Source organism: Ranitomeya variabilis, chromosome 1, assembly GCF_051348905.1.
Source record: "Ranitomeya variabilis isolate aRanVar5 chromosome 1, aRanVar5.hap1, whole genome shotgun sequence".
Classification (NCBI taxonomy): Eukaryota; Metazoa; Chordata; class Amphibia; order Anura; family Dendrobatidae; genus Ranitomeya; species Ranitomeya variabilis.
Window position 1 is genome coordinate 166,184,664 of NC_135232.1, and position 15,768 is coordinate 166,200,431.

The following is a 15,768-nucleotide window of genomic DNA, read 5'->3' on the forward strand; positions in this document are numbered from 1 at the left end:
GATTCGAGACATTTCCTTCTCACTTCTATCCTGGAAGGTAGCCTTTTTGGTCGCCATCACCTCCATTAGAAGGGTGTCGGAGCTGGTGGCATTATCCTGTCGTTCTCCCTTTCTAGTCCTGCATCAGGACAAAGTGGTTCTTCGTCCGGTTCCTTCTTTCCTACCAAAGGTAGTTTAGGCTTTTCACATCAATAAGGACATTGTCCTCCCTTCCTTGTGCCCTTCCCCTGTTCATCCCTTGGAGAAATCTCTTCACAAGTTGGATGTGGTCAGGGCTATCCGGATTTACCTCGCCAGAACTGCCTCTTTTCGTCAGGCCGATCCTCTGTTCGTCGTCTCGGAAGGGCGTCGAAAGGGGCTCCCCGCCTCCAAGTCCACAGTTGCTCGTTGGATCCGTTCGGGGGTTCTGGAGGCATACCGTGTCCAAGACAAACAGCCTCCTTCGGGGGTGAAGGCTCACTCTACCCGGGCTGTGGGAGCTTCCTGGGCAGTTCATCACCAAGCTTCGGCCTCGCAGGTTTGCAAGGCTGCAACGTGGTCATCCATTCACACCTTTGTCAAATTCTACAAGGTGCATACTCAGGCTTCCGCGGACGCGAGCCTGGGTAGGAGGATACTGCAGGCGGCGGTTTCTCAACTCCTCTTTTTCTGCAGAATATCCCGCCCTAGGGACTGCTTTTGGACGTCCCATGGTTACCTGTGTCCCCCAATGAGGCGAGAAAGAAAGAGGGTTTTTTGGTTCTTACCGTAAAATCTCTTTCTTGGAGCCTTCATTGGGGGACACAGCACCCTCCCTTTAAGTTGTACCGTGTTGGCCAACGGGCCATTGTTGTGGGTTGGTACATAGGTTGAGTTTTATATTACCTGTTCCTACTACTGCTTTTGCACCAACTGAGTTGCCTGGTGCCTGTCGGAGGGTGTAATACTGCCGGGGAGGAGTTACTCCTTCTTTATTTGCATAGTGTCAGCCTCCTAGTGACAGCAGCAGCCCAATGAAGGCTCCAAGAAAGAGATTTTACGGTAAGAACCAAAAATCCCTCTTTTTTTTGTTAGGAAGTAATAAGGGTTAAAAGTTGACCAGCAATTCCTCGTTTTTACAACAAAAATTTACAAAACCATTTTTCTACTTCGCCTCATTGGGGGACACAGGACCATGGGTGTTATTCTGCCACTAGTAGGCTGACACTAAGTGAATACAAAAAGATTAGCTCCTCCTCTGCGGTATACACCCACATGCTGGCTCCAGCTGAACCAGTTGATGCTTAGTGTCTGTAGGAGGCACATGGGTCTGGTCTTCAGACCAAAATTTTTTATCTTAATTTTTATTTTTACTTTTTATTCTTATTTTTCTTATTCCTTTTCATGGATTACAGGGGGCGACAGATCCTCTTCACAGTTCCTATCTCCCCAAACCAAAAATAGGCGGGAACGTGGAGTGTTGCCTCCACGTACCCCCTCCTGCACAGTTGAAAGGTATGCCTGAGCTCTCTTTAGGGGCAACGGGTCTCTTCAGGGCACCGATCTCCCCACATCAACAACAGACAGCAACATAAAGTGTTGCCTCCATGTACCCCCGTTCTGCAGCCAGGCTTATTACAGCTGGACCACCAGCACTGCTCCATCCTAGGGGAGCTAACCCTTAAGATGTCCAGAGGCTCTTATGGCATCCGTGCGGCCTCCACTGCATCACCACTGACAAACACCGGTGATGAAAGGAGGCAGATAGTCCCTCTCCAACTCGCGGACAACGGGATGATTGATGGAGGGCTCCCTACACCGTCCACAATGCAGCGGCTGACCTGCAGGCAGAGCAACTCTGCGCTTCACTATGGGTAAGTACCCGAGTCAGCTTCGGCAGCAGGGCTCCTGTATCGCGGTAAGCAGTCCTTGCCTGTCAATAACCTTCTTGATGGTGCCCTGCTCTCCGTTTCTTGGCTTTTCCTCTCCTCCGGGTGCGTTCCGACCGGGGCTGAAAATTTAGCCACCCCCCCCCCCACCCCCACCCCCCCCCCCCCCCCCCGACTTCGGGCCATGCCAGGCTGTAACCTGGAAGCCTCACCCACCTGCTTGTGTCACATCGGTGGCTCTGCCTACGCACTTGGCGCTTCTCGTTCAGGATGAGACCGCCCTCTGGTATTCCCGGCTGCCATTTTTTTTTCATACCAGCTGCCTTTTCTACACTTGTGGGGGACTCTGGACGTGACTGCTCACGGTGCTTTCTCCCTGAGCTACTCTCGGCGGACATGTTTATCTTCCATCCGTCTTTTTTACTTGAGTGGACTGTTCAGAAGTGCAGAGGATCGGGAGGGTCGTCATCAAAGGGCCACAGGACCTGGGTAAGATTTCAGCTGCAATACACCCTTTGGCCCTTTTCTGCAGTAATTCCCTGGGTTATTAGCACGATCCTTCCTATTAAGACATATTTGTAGGGAGATATACTGAGGTACACCATGTGTTTTTCTCCTCATGTACCACCTGCCAGACTTCGTTGCCATGGAGACAGAGTACAGAGTCTGCAAGGCCTGTGATCCTGAATGCGCTCAGGAGCCCTCCCTTGCCCTACTGAGTGGGCTTCGTCACTGTTGCAGTCCATGGCTTCATTGGCTAAAGCGATTGAGTCCCTCCAAGATCCCTCCACGGGTCGGGGCATTCGTCTGCCTGTCTTAGAAGGTTCCTCTACTACAAGGGAACCCTCGGCCAGCAGGGGCCGCTCTCAGTCACAAAATACACAGGCATCTAGAAAACTGACCCATAGCACGTCTCCCGGGCCCTCTCGTGCCCCGGCATCCATGAGCTCCGTTTCTCGCTCCCGCTAGCCAGGAGTCTGCAGCGACTAGAGCTCTTGAGTACGAGTCTGACTGGTCTCTCGACCTGGACTCACCGGAGTATCAGGTGACGGTGGATACTCTCATTGAGGCCGTCAACCAGACTTTGAAGGTTGACGAGGACTCTACCTCTGTCCCGGACCATGCTGTGTCCTTCAAGGGGACCAAACGTCCTCACAGGGTGTTTGCCAACCATCCCAAATTTCAGGACATAGTTCAGCTGCATATGGAGCGGCGGACAAACGCTTCACAGGACAGAAACCTCTTGAGGCGAGATAACCTTTTTCATTGGATATGCGGAAGGAATGGGCTGAATCCACCTATATCTCGCCTGGCCTCCAAAACCTTCCTATCTTTACCAGATGGATCCTCAATTAAAAATCCCTCGGACCGCCAGATAGAGAATCTTGCTTTCTCAGTGTTTGAAGCCTCTGGCTCTGCACTCTCCCCCTCTTTTACCTCTGCATGGGTTGCTAAAGCGATGGTCTCCTGGGCGGATACCCTGACCAAAACATTCAAGACAGTAACCTTCCCCCCGGAGGCAGCGGATCTGGCCAATCAGATCTCCCTGGTCGGGGACTATTTGATGCACGCTTCCCTGGATGCGGCTAACTGCGCTGCACTGGCAGCATCAAACGCCATCACCATTAGAAGGGCACTGTGGCTCAGGGAATGGCTAACAGACTCTGCATCCAAAAAGTTCCTAATCTCTCTGCCATACCAGAGCAGTTGTTTATTTGGAGAGAAGCTGGATCAGCTTATCTCTGATGCTACAGGAAGGAAAAGTAAATTCCTTCCCCAGCAAAAGACCAGGCGACCCTTTCGCCATCAGCAACAGACTCGTTTCCAGTCCTAGTAATCCTGGTTGGTCCACTACAACTGCCTCTTCCAGATCGGGGCACTCTCCAGGTTTCGTATAAGTCCAATCAGTCGTGGAAGAGCCAAACCCAACCAGTCCAGATCTAAAGGATACAGGTCCCATAGATTCTCGACTCAATGACTCGTGGCATTATCCGGTCGACACCTGCAGAGTAGGCGGTCGCCTATTTCTGTTTCGTCATGCCTGACTCTGTCGTTCACGATGAATGGGACAGAGGGACCTGGTGTCCTCCCGATACAAAATAGAATTTTCTTCTCGTCCTCCGGCACGGTTCTTCCCCTCTAATTCCCCCAAAACAGAGGCGCAGGCATGGTTTTTTTACTGAGCCATCGATTCGCTACACCAAAACGGAGTCATTATTCTGGTCCCAGAAAACGAGAGGTTCGAGGGGTTCTACTGCAGCATGCGCTTCTGACGGCCTGGGACAGGAACCCGTTCTACATCCACTGGCTGTGCCGCTTGTCTCCGCGGGTCAAGCAGCCACTCAGGTGGTGGACGTTGTGGTCTTCCCTCAACCTTTCTTCCGGTTCAATGGCTGGTGGTCACCACCGACGCCAGTCTTCTCGGCTGAGGGGATATCTTCCATCTCCACACTGCCCAGGGACGCTGGTCACCTCGGGAGTCATGCCTTTCAATCAACGTCCAGGAGATTTGGGCAATTCGATTATGCCTGCGGCGGTTCCATCATCTTCTGGCGGGTCGTCCCATCCGAATACAGTTGGACAATGCCATGGCCGTGGCATATATAAACCATCAAAGGGGCACCCGCAGCAGGGCGGCAATGCGCGAGGTGTTTCGCATTCTTTGCTGGGCCGAGAAGAACCATTTGGTCATTTCAGCAGTTCACATCCCGGGCGTAGAAAACTGGGCAGCAGACTTCCTCAGCCGTCAGGGTCTCACATCGGGAGAGTGGGTACTTCATCCAGAGCTCTTCCAACAGATCTGTCTTTGCTGGGGGACTCCGAACGTGCATCTGATGGCTTCACAATTAAAGGTGGCTGAAGTCATAGCTCGGTCTCGAGATCCAGAAGCCATTGGGGTGAATGCACTTGTCCTTCTGTGGCGCCAGTTTCGTCTTAGGCCTCTTTCACACTTCAGTCTTTTGGCGTCAGTTTGAATCCGCCGTTTTCAACAAATAACGGATCCGCCTTTTTTTTTTGGCGGATCCGCTATTTTCCCATAGACTTGCATTAGCGACTGATTGTGACGGATGGTCGTCCGTTCCATCCGCCATGTGAAGGATCCGTCAAAATTTGACGGACGTCATCTAGACATAGACGGACATTATAACGTTTTTTGTCTGCGCCGAAATGGCGGTTCGCGACGGATCCGTCGCGTCCGCCATTCCATAGAATGACCGCCTATGGTCGACGGATCCGTCGCGACCGTCATTTCGGCGGATCCATCGCCCCAATCCGCTTTTCAATTGCGCATGCTCCAAAAAGTAAATACTTTTCCCAGACAACCCCCAAGTAACGGATCCGTCAAAACAACGGATCCGTTGGAATCATTTTCTTAACAATTGTGACGGATCCGTCGATCCGTCACTATGTCGGAGCAGACTGACGCCAAACAACTGAAGTGTGAAAGAAGCCTTATGTAAGTGTTCCCCCTGCTTCTGTTACTTCCAAGGGTCATCAGGAAGATCAAGGCGGAGGGTGTTCCAGTGATCCTAGTCGCTCTGGACTGGCCACACCGAGCGTGATATGCGGAGTTGGTGCAGCGCGTCGTTGATGTTCCCTGACGACTACCGGATTGACCAGATCTGATCTCCCAGGGCCAGATTTGCCACCAGAAATTGGGGGCCCTGTGTTTAACGGCTTGGCTGTTGAATTCTGGGTTCTAACCCAAGCTGGGTTCTCCCAACAGGTGGTTTCCACCATGATTAGCGCCTTGAAGTCTACATCAGTGCGCATCTATCACCGCAACTGGAAAGTCTTTTTTGCATGGTGCAGAGACCGCGGGTGTCCTCCTCTCGTCTTCTCCGTCCCCACCATTTTGGAGTTCCTCCAGACCAGCATGGATTCAGGCCTGGCGCTTAGCTCCCTCAAGGGTCAGATGGCTGCCTTATCGGTTTTGTTCCAGCGCAGGATTGCATCCAAACTGCAAGTGGGGACTTTCATTCAGGGGGTCTCCCATGTGGTACCCCCCTATAGAGTGCTGCTGGAGGCCTGAGACCTGAACTTAGTCCTGGGTGTTCGACAGAAGACTCCTTTCGAACTGCTACAGGACGTCTCGCTGACCTAACTTTCTTGGAAGGTCGCCTTTCTTGTCGCTGTGATGTCAATCAGGCGGGTCTTGGAGCTAGCCACCCTGTCCTGTCGAGCCTCTTTCCTAATTTTCCACCAGGACAAAGTGGTTCTCAGACTGTACCCTTCCTTCTTGCCCTTCACTGCGCATGCGCCCGCTATTTTCTTCCCGGAAGAAGATGTCGGCGGCCCTGGGTAAATTCCGGCTCAGGGGAGCACTATACAGTTATTTCTCAGCGCCATTAAAAAGCGGCGCTGAGGCATAAGTGCCCTTAACTGCCGCCGATAAAAGGCAGATCGGCGGTCGTTAAGGGTTTAAATAAAATAAATAAAATAGAAAAAATGGGTTAATAAAAACTCAGTAACTGATATAAAATATTCTCAAAGTTCAGACGAATAATTACTTTATTTAATGACATGGTTAAGATAGGGCTCGTAATGCTCCAGAATGAGGTACCATATGTATTTTTTTCAAAGAAACAATATCGCAGAGAATCCAGTAGAAGTTATCTTCCTAACTGAAGTTTTTTAGATTTTTTTTTTTTAGTGACTTTGGATATCTTTATTTTTTTTGTTAGATGCCTTTTTTAAACATTTTAGAAAAAGTCATATTACAAACAGTTAGACCCCACACAAATCCCTCCCCACCACCCCCTTTCCAGCCCTATCCTACTCCTATCCAATGTCCATAAACTGCTATGAGCAAGTCAAATACGGTTATTTGCATTCACAGGTATGTAATTGTGTCCATCGTTATTAAAGTAAATAATCAATATGGAAAAAAGCAGGATACAAACCACGAGTTCTTATATTAGCAACTTTTTGGTATTTTTAACAAAGCAGATATATGTATATATATACACAGAGTATATATAGGTATGCGCTGGTAAGTTACTCACCGCTGCCACTGCACACAGCGGTGGCTCTGCAGGATCCCGTTCCCACCCGGAAGACTTCTGGTGGTGGCTTGCCGCCGGCCGGGGCAGCCACCCGCTCACATCTCACATTTTACTTGTCGGAAAGCTTCTGGAACAGAATCAAAGTCTAAGACTGTCAGCCAGCAACGGAGGTAGGAAAGAACTTTTTCTGAAAGCTTCTATTACGCTCTTTGCTCCGTGAAGACACCTGGTTCTTAGTAGCACCCACTTGAATGTCAGACCTTTATTCAGGGTTATTCATAATTTTAAGTTGTTTTTTAAAGGTCCTTCAGCCCTTTTAATAGCACTATTTAAGTCTCGATTATCTGTTCCGCTACCTTTACCAGCGCATACCTATATATACTCTGTGTATATATATATACATATATCTGCTTTGTTTTTATTCTTACAAACCTAGGTGGAGGTTTGTTGGTATTGCAGCAGGTACTGGGAATAACGGTGACAATTTGCACCACCACTCTTATATTTTGAATCAATTTTGGTATTTTTAATAAAGCCAGTGTATGTGTCACCAGGGGGTGTAGTAAAGTATCTGACTACTCAGACGTTCAGTTAAAGATCCTATCCCAGAAATTATTGGACTAAAACGTTAGGGAATTGATCTTCATATGTGTTTTGGGGAGGGCATGAATTGAAAAACTTGTTTAGGAATAATGACACTACATTCTGGGCTTCTTTTTCTTCTTGGTGAAACATTAAAGTGGATTTGTCTTTACCTATGAAGTATTAATGCTAAGTGTCACATGGCTGTTGGTGGGTGACTGATCTGCTTTATTTTCTAGTCTGCTAATTTGTTAGTACATCTGAGGCAAAAGTGGTACAGTTTATTTCTAAGAAGGATGAAGTCACCCTCAAAACCTTGGTCTCAAGTGGATGAGGCCACCATCCGAGCAGTGATAACTGTGTTAACTAATGAAGAGCAGTCAGCATGTCTACAGCAGCCTTCTGGAATCGGACAAAGACCAAGGCCAATGTCTTCTGAAGAGCTCCCAGCATCGTCTTCTTGGAGGACCAATCCAAGTCATAGGAGTTCAGCAGAAATAGACTTCTCCGATGATTTGTATAGTTTGGACAGGTATTTTGTTCTTATTCCCAAAACTCTGGAAAACTAAGGCATAAGAAGAAAATTGACCAGAGTTGTGTGATCCATTGTAAATATGAGCATTTCCCTTTGTTTTTTTATAGCGGCAGAACTATAAAGTCTCCACCTATGACTTTTTCTCAACAACCCAAACTTAAAGAGAGGGTTTTACAGCATCCAAAACGACTCGAAGACAAAATACAACAGATGTCTGCAAAATTTCCTGAAGGCAGTAGCTACTCCAGCCCTTGTGCAAGCCCTTCTCTACCTGCTTCTATTAAGGTAGTGTTTTTAAGTAACTGAAATCAGCCAGACCCACAGATTGGGTAGCAACTTTTACACTGAGAATGTCATGCAAAGTTGTACAAACTGTAAAAAAAATGTACAAATTTATGATAGTTGTAGGTCTCACTTCTGCGAACTACATCTATCTCTTGAATAGGGTCCCCAATCCTGAGCCACCAACTGGTGTCACAGCCGCTGTGAACATGCCATAAATGTCCGTGAAGAGACATGTATTGTCTTACCTGACGTTATAGACAAATCTGTATTCATATTTAAGTTGGTATCCGTTCTTTTAAAATTGATGATAGCATAAGCTATCAACAGCGATGGGGTGGGTCTGATTCTTAACAATCATCTGAATTTCTGCATCTTTTTCAGGCCAGTTCATACTTGTAAATGCTGTACTTTTGGAAGCAGAGGTACAAGGTTTTGCATCTTTCACCATTCACTTAAATAAGGCATTGGTGCAATACCTTGCTGTATGGCTACTAAAAGTTCAAACCAAACTGCAACTGGTGTAAACATTGAAGGAGCTGTCTCTCTTGCAATAATGTCACTTCACATTTAAACAGCTAGTCTTGTGTGTGGTGGGTGAAATTCGGATCTCCACCTACTGTATCTTATATTGATGTATTTTAGGGAATCAGTTTTAAAAGGCTTGATAGCGTCTTAAACCTTAGGGTTTCCATTAACATCTACATTCACCGTCAACTATATCCTTAAAAAACCCTTGTGATCTATAATTGGGAATTTTAGATTTCTTTCAGGAGATGGAGTGACAATACAGCCTGACAATAAGCATAAAAAAATCGCTAGTATGAACAGTAAGAACCCTAAAGTTAGCAAATGTAATTTATAAAACCATTGCACTTGCTCTTTAAGGGGTTATCCAGGCCTTTTATTATTTTCCTGTATGGGGCTAAGAGCAAACAGGCAGAGGATTGCTAATTACCTGCCTGTTCTGCATGGGGACGATCTCTGCCGGCTCAGTTGGCAATACCCCATCTTCATTTCATCCCTTGCCAGCAAAGCAGATCTTCATCTTCTGGTATTCTATGTTGACAAGTCGTCACTGCAGATGTCTTTTTGGCAATCGGCATGACATTGACCATGATGACCCTTAAACAGAGCAGAGCAGAAGAGAAGACACTGCTCTGTCAACGTGACGTCAGTAGAAGCACGGGAATCTCCTGCCGTAGTGCATGAACACTCTGAGCCGGCAAATATCGGCACTGGGAAATCAGACATGTAGTTGTTAACAGCACAAAATAATAAGCAGAGTTTGGAAACCCTTTTATTAGCTACTCCATGCTGATGAGAGGAAATTAACAAAGTACAAATATTGTTTATGCCTCGCAGAACCCAAAATCTCCATCACCACAACCAAATTTACCTGTCAGGTATTTTATAATGAAGAGTAGCAACCTGAGAAACCTTGACATTTCCCAGCAAAAAGGAATCTGGTCCACAACTCCAAGCAATGAGTGTAAGCTGAATAGAGCATTCTGGGAGAGCAGCACCGTTTATCTGGTATTTTCTGTTCAAGGATCTGGCCATTTTCAGGTAAAAATATACAATATTGCTTATAATAGAATTATTTAGTGTCAAATGTATGCAGAAAAAGATGATTATGCTTATTTTATGTTTATGTTCTATAAGGGGTAAAAGTAAGATGGGTGACCCCCAGGTTATTTTGCAATAGTTTAACTTGATTGATGGACTACACATAAATGCATTATATTATATTTACATTACTTATCAAATGTCTCAAAAATTGGTTTAAAAGGTAGTGCAGGATTCTTGAAAGACTGTACGGACTGCAGGTTCTACATTAAAGGTCCATTTACACTGCACGATTATCTTGAACAAGTGTTCCCAGGAAAAAGCTTGTTCATCCTGTGTAATGATCTTTTGTGCTGCACAAAAGATCCTTGTTCTCGGCAGCACATTGTCTTTTGTAAACAGGACTTGCACTACCGAGAACAATGGCAGTTGTGCTCAAAAGTTTACATACCCCGGCAGATAGCACCAAAACTTTTTCTCCACTCAAGGTTAGTGGTTGGGTGAAGCCATTTATTGACAGACTACTGTGTTTTCTCTTTTTAGGATCTATCACAGTGATCAAAATGAACCAATAGGAAAAATTTGCTATTGTTGCCGGGGGACTTCATGGGGGAGGCAGGGACACCAGAGGTACCTGGGGGAGAATCGGGGGACCCGATTTCTCTTTCTATTACCTGGGTGCCCATATTAATAGGTCATATACGTCCCGTGGGGCGGGGGTTGATAGATTCCCTTTAGGCCAGTTGTTTACCTTAAGAAAATATATGGGTTTGAGACTGACATCTAAGCTGGCAGTCTTATATATGGCTCCCCATTATTCTCTGTAAAAAGGGAGCCTGTTGCTGTTTCATGAGATTATGGTCAGGGCGGTTCCTTTTAAACAAAACTGATATGAAGTTATTAGGAAAAATAAGTAAATGCTAATATTTATTCAGTCCTGAAAAGAGACCTCTAAAGGGAGAAATGTTTTGGGCTTTTCTAAATGAAGATGTAGGAGGGTTTAATAAAGTATTTAGAAAAGCTAATCACACTCACTGACACTATCTAGCAAACTGTAACATTTTACAAAAGGTAAAGTTTACATAGCGGCCAATATTCACTGATGAGAAGGGTGGATGATGCAGGAGAATGGCCTTTTGTGAATTCAGCGGACTCATTACTGAGGCTAACAGGGCTCTATTAAACTGAGATCAAGTATTTTTTGTGCTGCATTTAGTAATAGTACAACAGACTGTCATAATATCATAATATGCTTCTCTTAAAGGGAATTATCAGTAAGATCAACTCCTACCCAAACTGCTTTTTTGGGCATGCTTGTCTTTGAAATGTAAATCCATCATCACCTTCTTAAACAATGGACATTTTCATTCATACGCAAAAAAGTCATTAAGTGCTGTGGGCATTTAGCTTCATTGATTTCCAAGACCTGCATGCCTATATATTCAATTGAGGGAGGGCTATTAATTTGCTCCTGGGAGAAAATGTACTTTTATCCCCCTCTACCCCCAGCAGCATTCGGGTTCCAGTCACGGGGGTGGCGCCGTCGCGGGTTCAGACACCACTCTGAGAACACAGAGCGGGGGCTGTAGCCGTGCCCTGGCCCTTACTGACACTTCCTCTGCTTTGGGGCCGGATGTCATTCAGTGCCAGGGGCGCGGATACAGCTGCCAGAGCGGTGACTGAACCAATGCCAGTGCCACCCCTGGACTGAAACTGAATGCTGCCGGGGAGAATAAAGTTAATTTTCTCTCCAGAGCGTTCAGCTACATGTGGGCATCGGGCAACTTAGTAACACTATTAACCTGCAGATTATGGTTTTTGCTGGTGACAGGTTCCCTTTAAATAATCTGTTCTTCATATAATTGATCTCCATTAAATTACTGAAGTAACACATAATATGCTTGTATCATTTTATTTTGTCTCTTTGTTTTGTATTTTTTGTGTAGGGCTTTGCTAGAATGTGTTCCGAGATCGGGCAGGAGAAGAGTAAAGATTGGGGGTCCATCACTCTTGGCGGAGTCTTTAAAGTGGAATGGATACGAAAGGAGAGTGTTCCTTTTCAGAGTACACATCATTTACTGAACCCTTGGAATGAAAACAAGAAGGTCCAGATAAGTCGTGATGGACAGGTAAGGTTTCCTGAGAGACTTTGCAGAGAACCTTTCTGTGTATATAATGAATACAGCACGAGTTAGTTTTGCTGTAGCTGAACAGCTCTTGGGAATACATTGTTTGGATGTATTTTATACATTGTTTGTAATGTATTTTCTTTATCGCTTCATTGGGGGACATAGATAACCGTGGGTGTATGCTGCTTCTGCTAGGAGGCTGACACTATGCAAAAAAGGAAAAGAACAATAGCTCCTCCCCGGCAGTATACACCCACCGACAGACACTGAGCACCTCAGTTTGTGCTTAGTGTCTGTAGGAGGCGGATCTGGATCTCCCAGATCTGCAGCTAACCATTTTTTGCTTTTGCAGGTTTGTTGTGTTTTACTAATTATTTATTTTGTTTTTCATGTTCAACTTTTAGGGAATCAGAGTGTTAATTCACTCTGCCTTTCCATTATTAGCGGCTGAGCGAGCAGTGTGGTGTCACCCACATCGCAACACTCAGGCCTGCTGGCAGGACATTTCTCCCATGCGCCTTCATTGGTGCCTCAGGGTGAGTTTGGTGGCCGGTCCTTGCCGAATTTCCTCCTCTCCCCTCTCCTCGGAGAGGGCTGAGAGGGAGACGGTAGTCACCAGCGGTGACCTCCCCCCCTTTTCCCTAAGGGTTGATGCCGTCTCCTGGAAGAGGGTTCTACTCTCCAGCGTCCCTGCCTTCCCTTGGGCCCCTGGACAACCCTCACCATACAGTGCTGAAGATCAAGGTAATGAAGATATACCGGGGGGAAGGGGATTGTGCTTGTATTACGCGCAATTTCCACGCTGGCTCCCTTCCCTCCCCTGGACCTGTCTGCGCTGCCCTGCCGTCTATTCCATGCGTTGTCCTCGTGCACAAGCTCTAGCGAATCAGTATCCACTTGCCTCCATTCAGCGCCGCGGCTTCCCTTTTTACTTTCACCTTCCCTCAGTTCGGGCCGGTCGGCCACGCCTCCTTATCGCCCGCGCTTTCTTGGCCCCCAGCAATATTTTAATACAGCTCACACGCCCCCTTCTGCTGCTTGACCTATCAGGGGTTTCTCTCTCTTCCCGGTCATTGGCTGTGCGCTTAACCACTCCCCCCTTCCCCACTAGGCCTCTATTCCTCCATCTTGGATTCTGCTTCCTATCCGGACGCTACACCGCTTGGGGGACACAAATACCGGTTCGGCTGCAGCTCTTTCCTTCCTGTACGGTAGGCTTTCAACCGTACCCTAGCAGCCTCCCCTGCAGTATATCATTCTCCGGAGGCAGTGCTGCAGTAGTTTAGACTTCCACAGGCAGTGCTTTCCAACCTTTTTTTCTTACTATAAGCTCACAGCCTACATATGTCCAACTCTATTGGGGCTTCTGTTTCCAAACCCACCATCATTCATTACGCTTGCTCACGCTGCAAGAAAAAGTGGTCAGCAGGTCAGTCGTCACCCTTCTGCCAATCCTGCAGTCCGCCTACCATGTACTTACAGGATCCTTCTGTCTCCTTCAAACGAGTCAAGCGTCCTTCTCGCGCCTTTCCAAATCACGAGGAATTTGAGTCTACCCTGTCTTAAGCACTGGGAACATCCTGAGAAGCGCTTCCCAGGTAGAAAACACCTGGACGTATTATACCCTTTTAGTGCCGACCTTCTTGCCAAATGGGCAGAATCTCCAAAGGTGGACCCGCCGGTTTCCCGTCTTTCATCCAAGACGGTCTTATCCTTACCAGACGGTGCGTCTCTTAAAGACACTACTGACAGACAAATTGAGACTAGCCAAGTCAGCTTTCGAGGCATCAGGTGCTTCTCTCTGCACAAGTTTCGCCTCCACCTGGGTGGCAAAGGCCATTTCCGCCTGGGCCAAGATTCTTCGACGAGGCATTTTGTCTTCGGCTTCCGCACAGGAACTGGCTGATTTGGCGGACCAGATTGCTCACACGGGCAAATACGTTTTGGCTGCCCCATTGGATGCAGCGGCCTGCTCCTCAAGGGCAAGTAGCAACATCATTGCTATACGCCGCATTCTTTGGCTCAAAGCATGGAGCGCAGATACAACTTCTAAGAAGTCTCACCAACCTAGCCTTTCAGGGTTCCAGACTCTTTGGCTCTCGGTTAGACCAGATCATTTCTGATGCCACGGGAGGAAAAAGTACTTCCCTCCCTCAGCCTAGACCAAGACGTTTCTTCATCAAAAAGGGCCCTAGGTCTTTTAGGCACTTTCGCCAATTTCGGACCTCTGACTCCTCTTCCCAGCAGGAGCGACCCTCTGCTTCAGGTGAGCGGAGTAGACCCTCTTACAAGCCAGCCCCCAGATGGAGAACTAAGGCTACGTTCACATTTGCGTTGTGCGCCGCAGCGTCGGCGCCGCAGCGCACAACGCAAACAAAAACGCGGCAAAACGCACGCTAAAACGCTGCGTTTTGCGCCGCATGCGTCCTTTTTGGCCGAAAGTTGGACGCAAAAAAAATGCAACTTGAAGCATTTCTTGCGTCCAACGCTTGCGGCCATGCGGCGCAAAACGCAGCACAACGCATGTCCATGCGCCCCCATGTTAAATATAGGGGCGCATGACGCATGCGGCGACGCTGCGGCGCCCGACGCTGCGGCGCTGACCGCAAATGTGAACGTAGCCTAAGAGCCAACCTTTCAGGTCCTCTGGCTCCCGTTCCGATAGATTTTGTTCCAAGTGACGGGTCGCCCCCACCTGGAATCCTTTCCAGGGTGGGAGGCAGACTTCTTTCCTTCCAGGACGCCTGGTTGTCGGTATTCAGCGACGCCTGGCTCAGAGAGATCGTTACCTCCGGTTACAAGATCGAATTTTCTTCCCTTCCAGAAAATCTTTTCTTCCTCTCTCGTCCACCAAAGCAACCGTCCCAACTGCCCAGTTTTCTTCAGGCCGTCTCTTCCCTGGTCGCAGCTGGCATAGTCTTTCCTGTCCCTTCAAACGAGCGTTTTTCGGGGTTCTACTCGAACCTCCCCAAGAAGGACAGTTCCCTTCGTCCAATTCTGGATCTCAAGTTTTTGAACCGCCATGTTCGGCTCCGCCACTTCAGGATGGAGTCCTTGCGGTCTGTGATTGCCGCCATGGAGCCCGGGGAGTTTCTGTGCTCTGTGGACATTCAAGATGCGTACCTTCATGTTCCTATCTGCGTACGGCACCAGTGGTACCTTCGGTTTGCTATCCAGGAAGAGCACTACCAATTCACGACCCTTCCGTTCGGCCTGGCGTCGGCACCCAGGGTCTTCACCAAGATCATGGCGGCGGTCGTGGCCATCCTTTGTTCCAGGAGGATTACCTGGACGATCTTTTGATCAAGGGTTCATCATCGAGACTGTGCGCGAAGCCTCCAGATCTCTCTGGACACTCAGACTCTCCTCGGCTGGATCATCAACCTGGACAAATCCTCTCTGATTCCCTCCCAGCGCCTGTCCTTCCTGGGCATGGAATTCAACATGAACTTGGCTCGGGTCTTCCTCCCGCTGGACAAGTTCTCCGGTCTCCGCAAGGCAGCCCGATCTCTCAAACACCCAGCTCCTCACTCACTTCGGTTCTGCATGGCAGTCCTGGGAAAGATGGTTGCCTCCATGGAGGCCGTTCCCTTTGCCCAGTTCCACACCCGTCCCCTCCAACTGTTTCTTCTCTCCACTTGGAACAGATCCACGACCTCACTGGACCGCCCTGTTCGTCCGCCTCGGCAAGTTCGGCAGTCCCTGACTTGGTGGACCCTGTCTTCATCGCTCCTCAGAGGGAGGTCTTTCCTTCCGCTTCAGTGGCAGGTCATCACCACAGATGCCAGCCTGCTCGGTTGGGGAGCGGTCTTCTGACA

At 48.0% G+C, this 15,768-nt stretch overlaps 1 protein-coding gene across 2 annotated transcripts in view; it reads left to right on the plus strand.

Moving 5' to 3' along the window:
- The window catches only part of YTHDC2 (YTH N6-methyladenosine RNA binding protein C2), a 198,705-nt gene that overhangs the window by 169,464 nt on the left and 13,473 nt on the right, over positions 1-15,768 (plus strand). For both annotated transcript variants that reach the window (XM_077290493.1, XM_077290503.1), the window contains exons 26-29: positions 7,675-7,967; positions 8,078-8,255; positions 9,618-9,821; positions 11,768-11,950. In XM_077290493.1, coding sequence (XP_077146608.1) covers positions 7,675-7,967; positions 8,078-8,255; positions 9,618-9,821; positions 11,768-11,950 — 858 coding nt within the window. The remainder of the gene's footprint in view (positions 1-7,674; positions 7,968-8,077; positions 8,256-9,617; positions 9,822-11,767; positions 11,951-15,768) is intronic.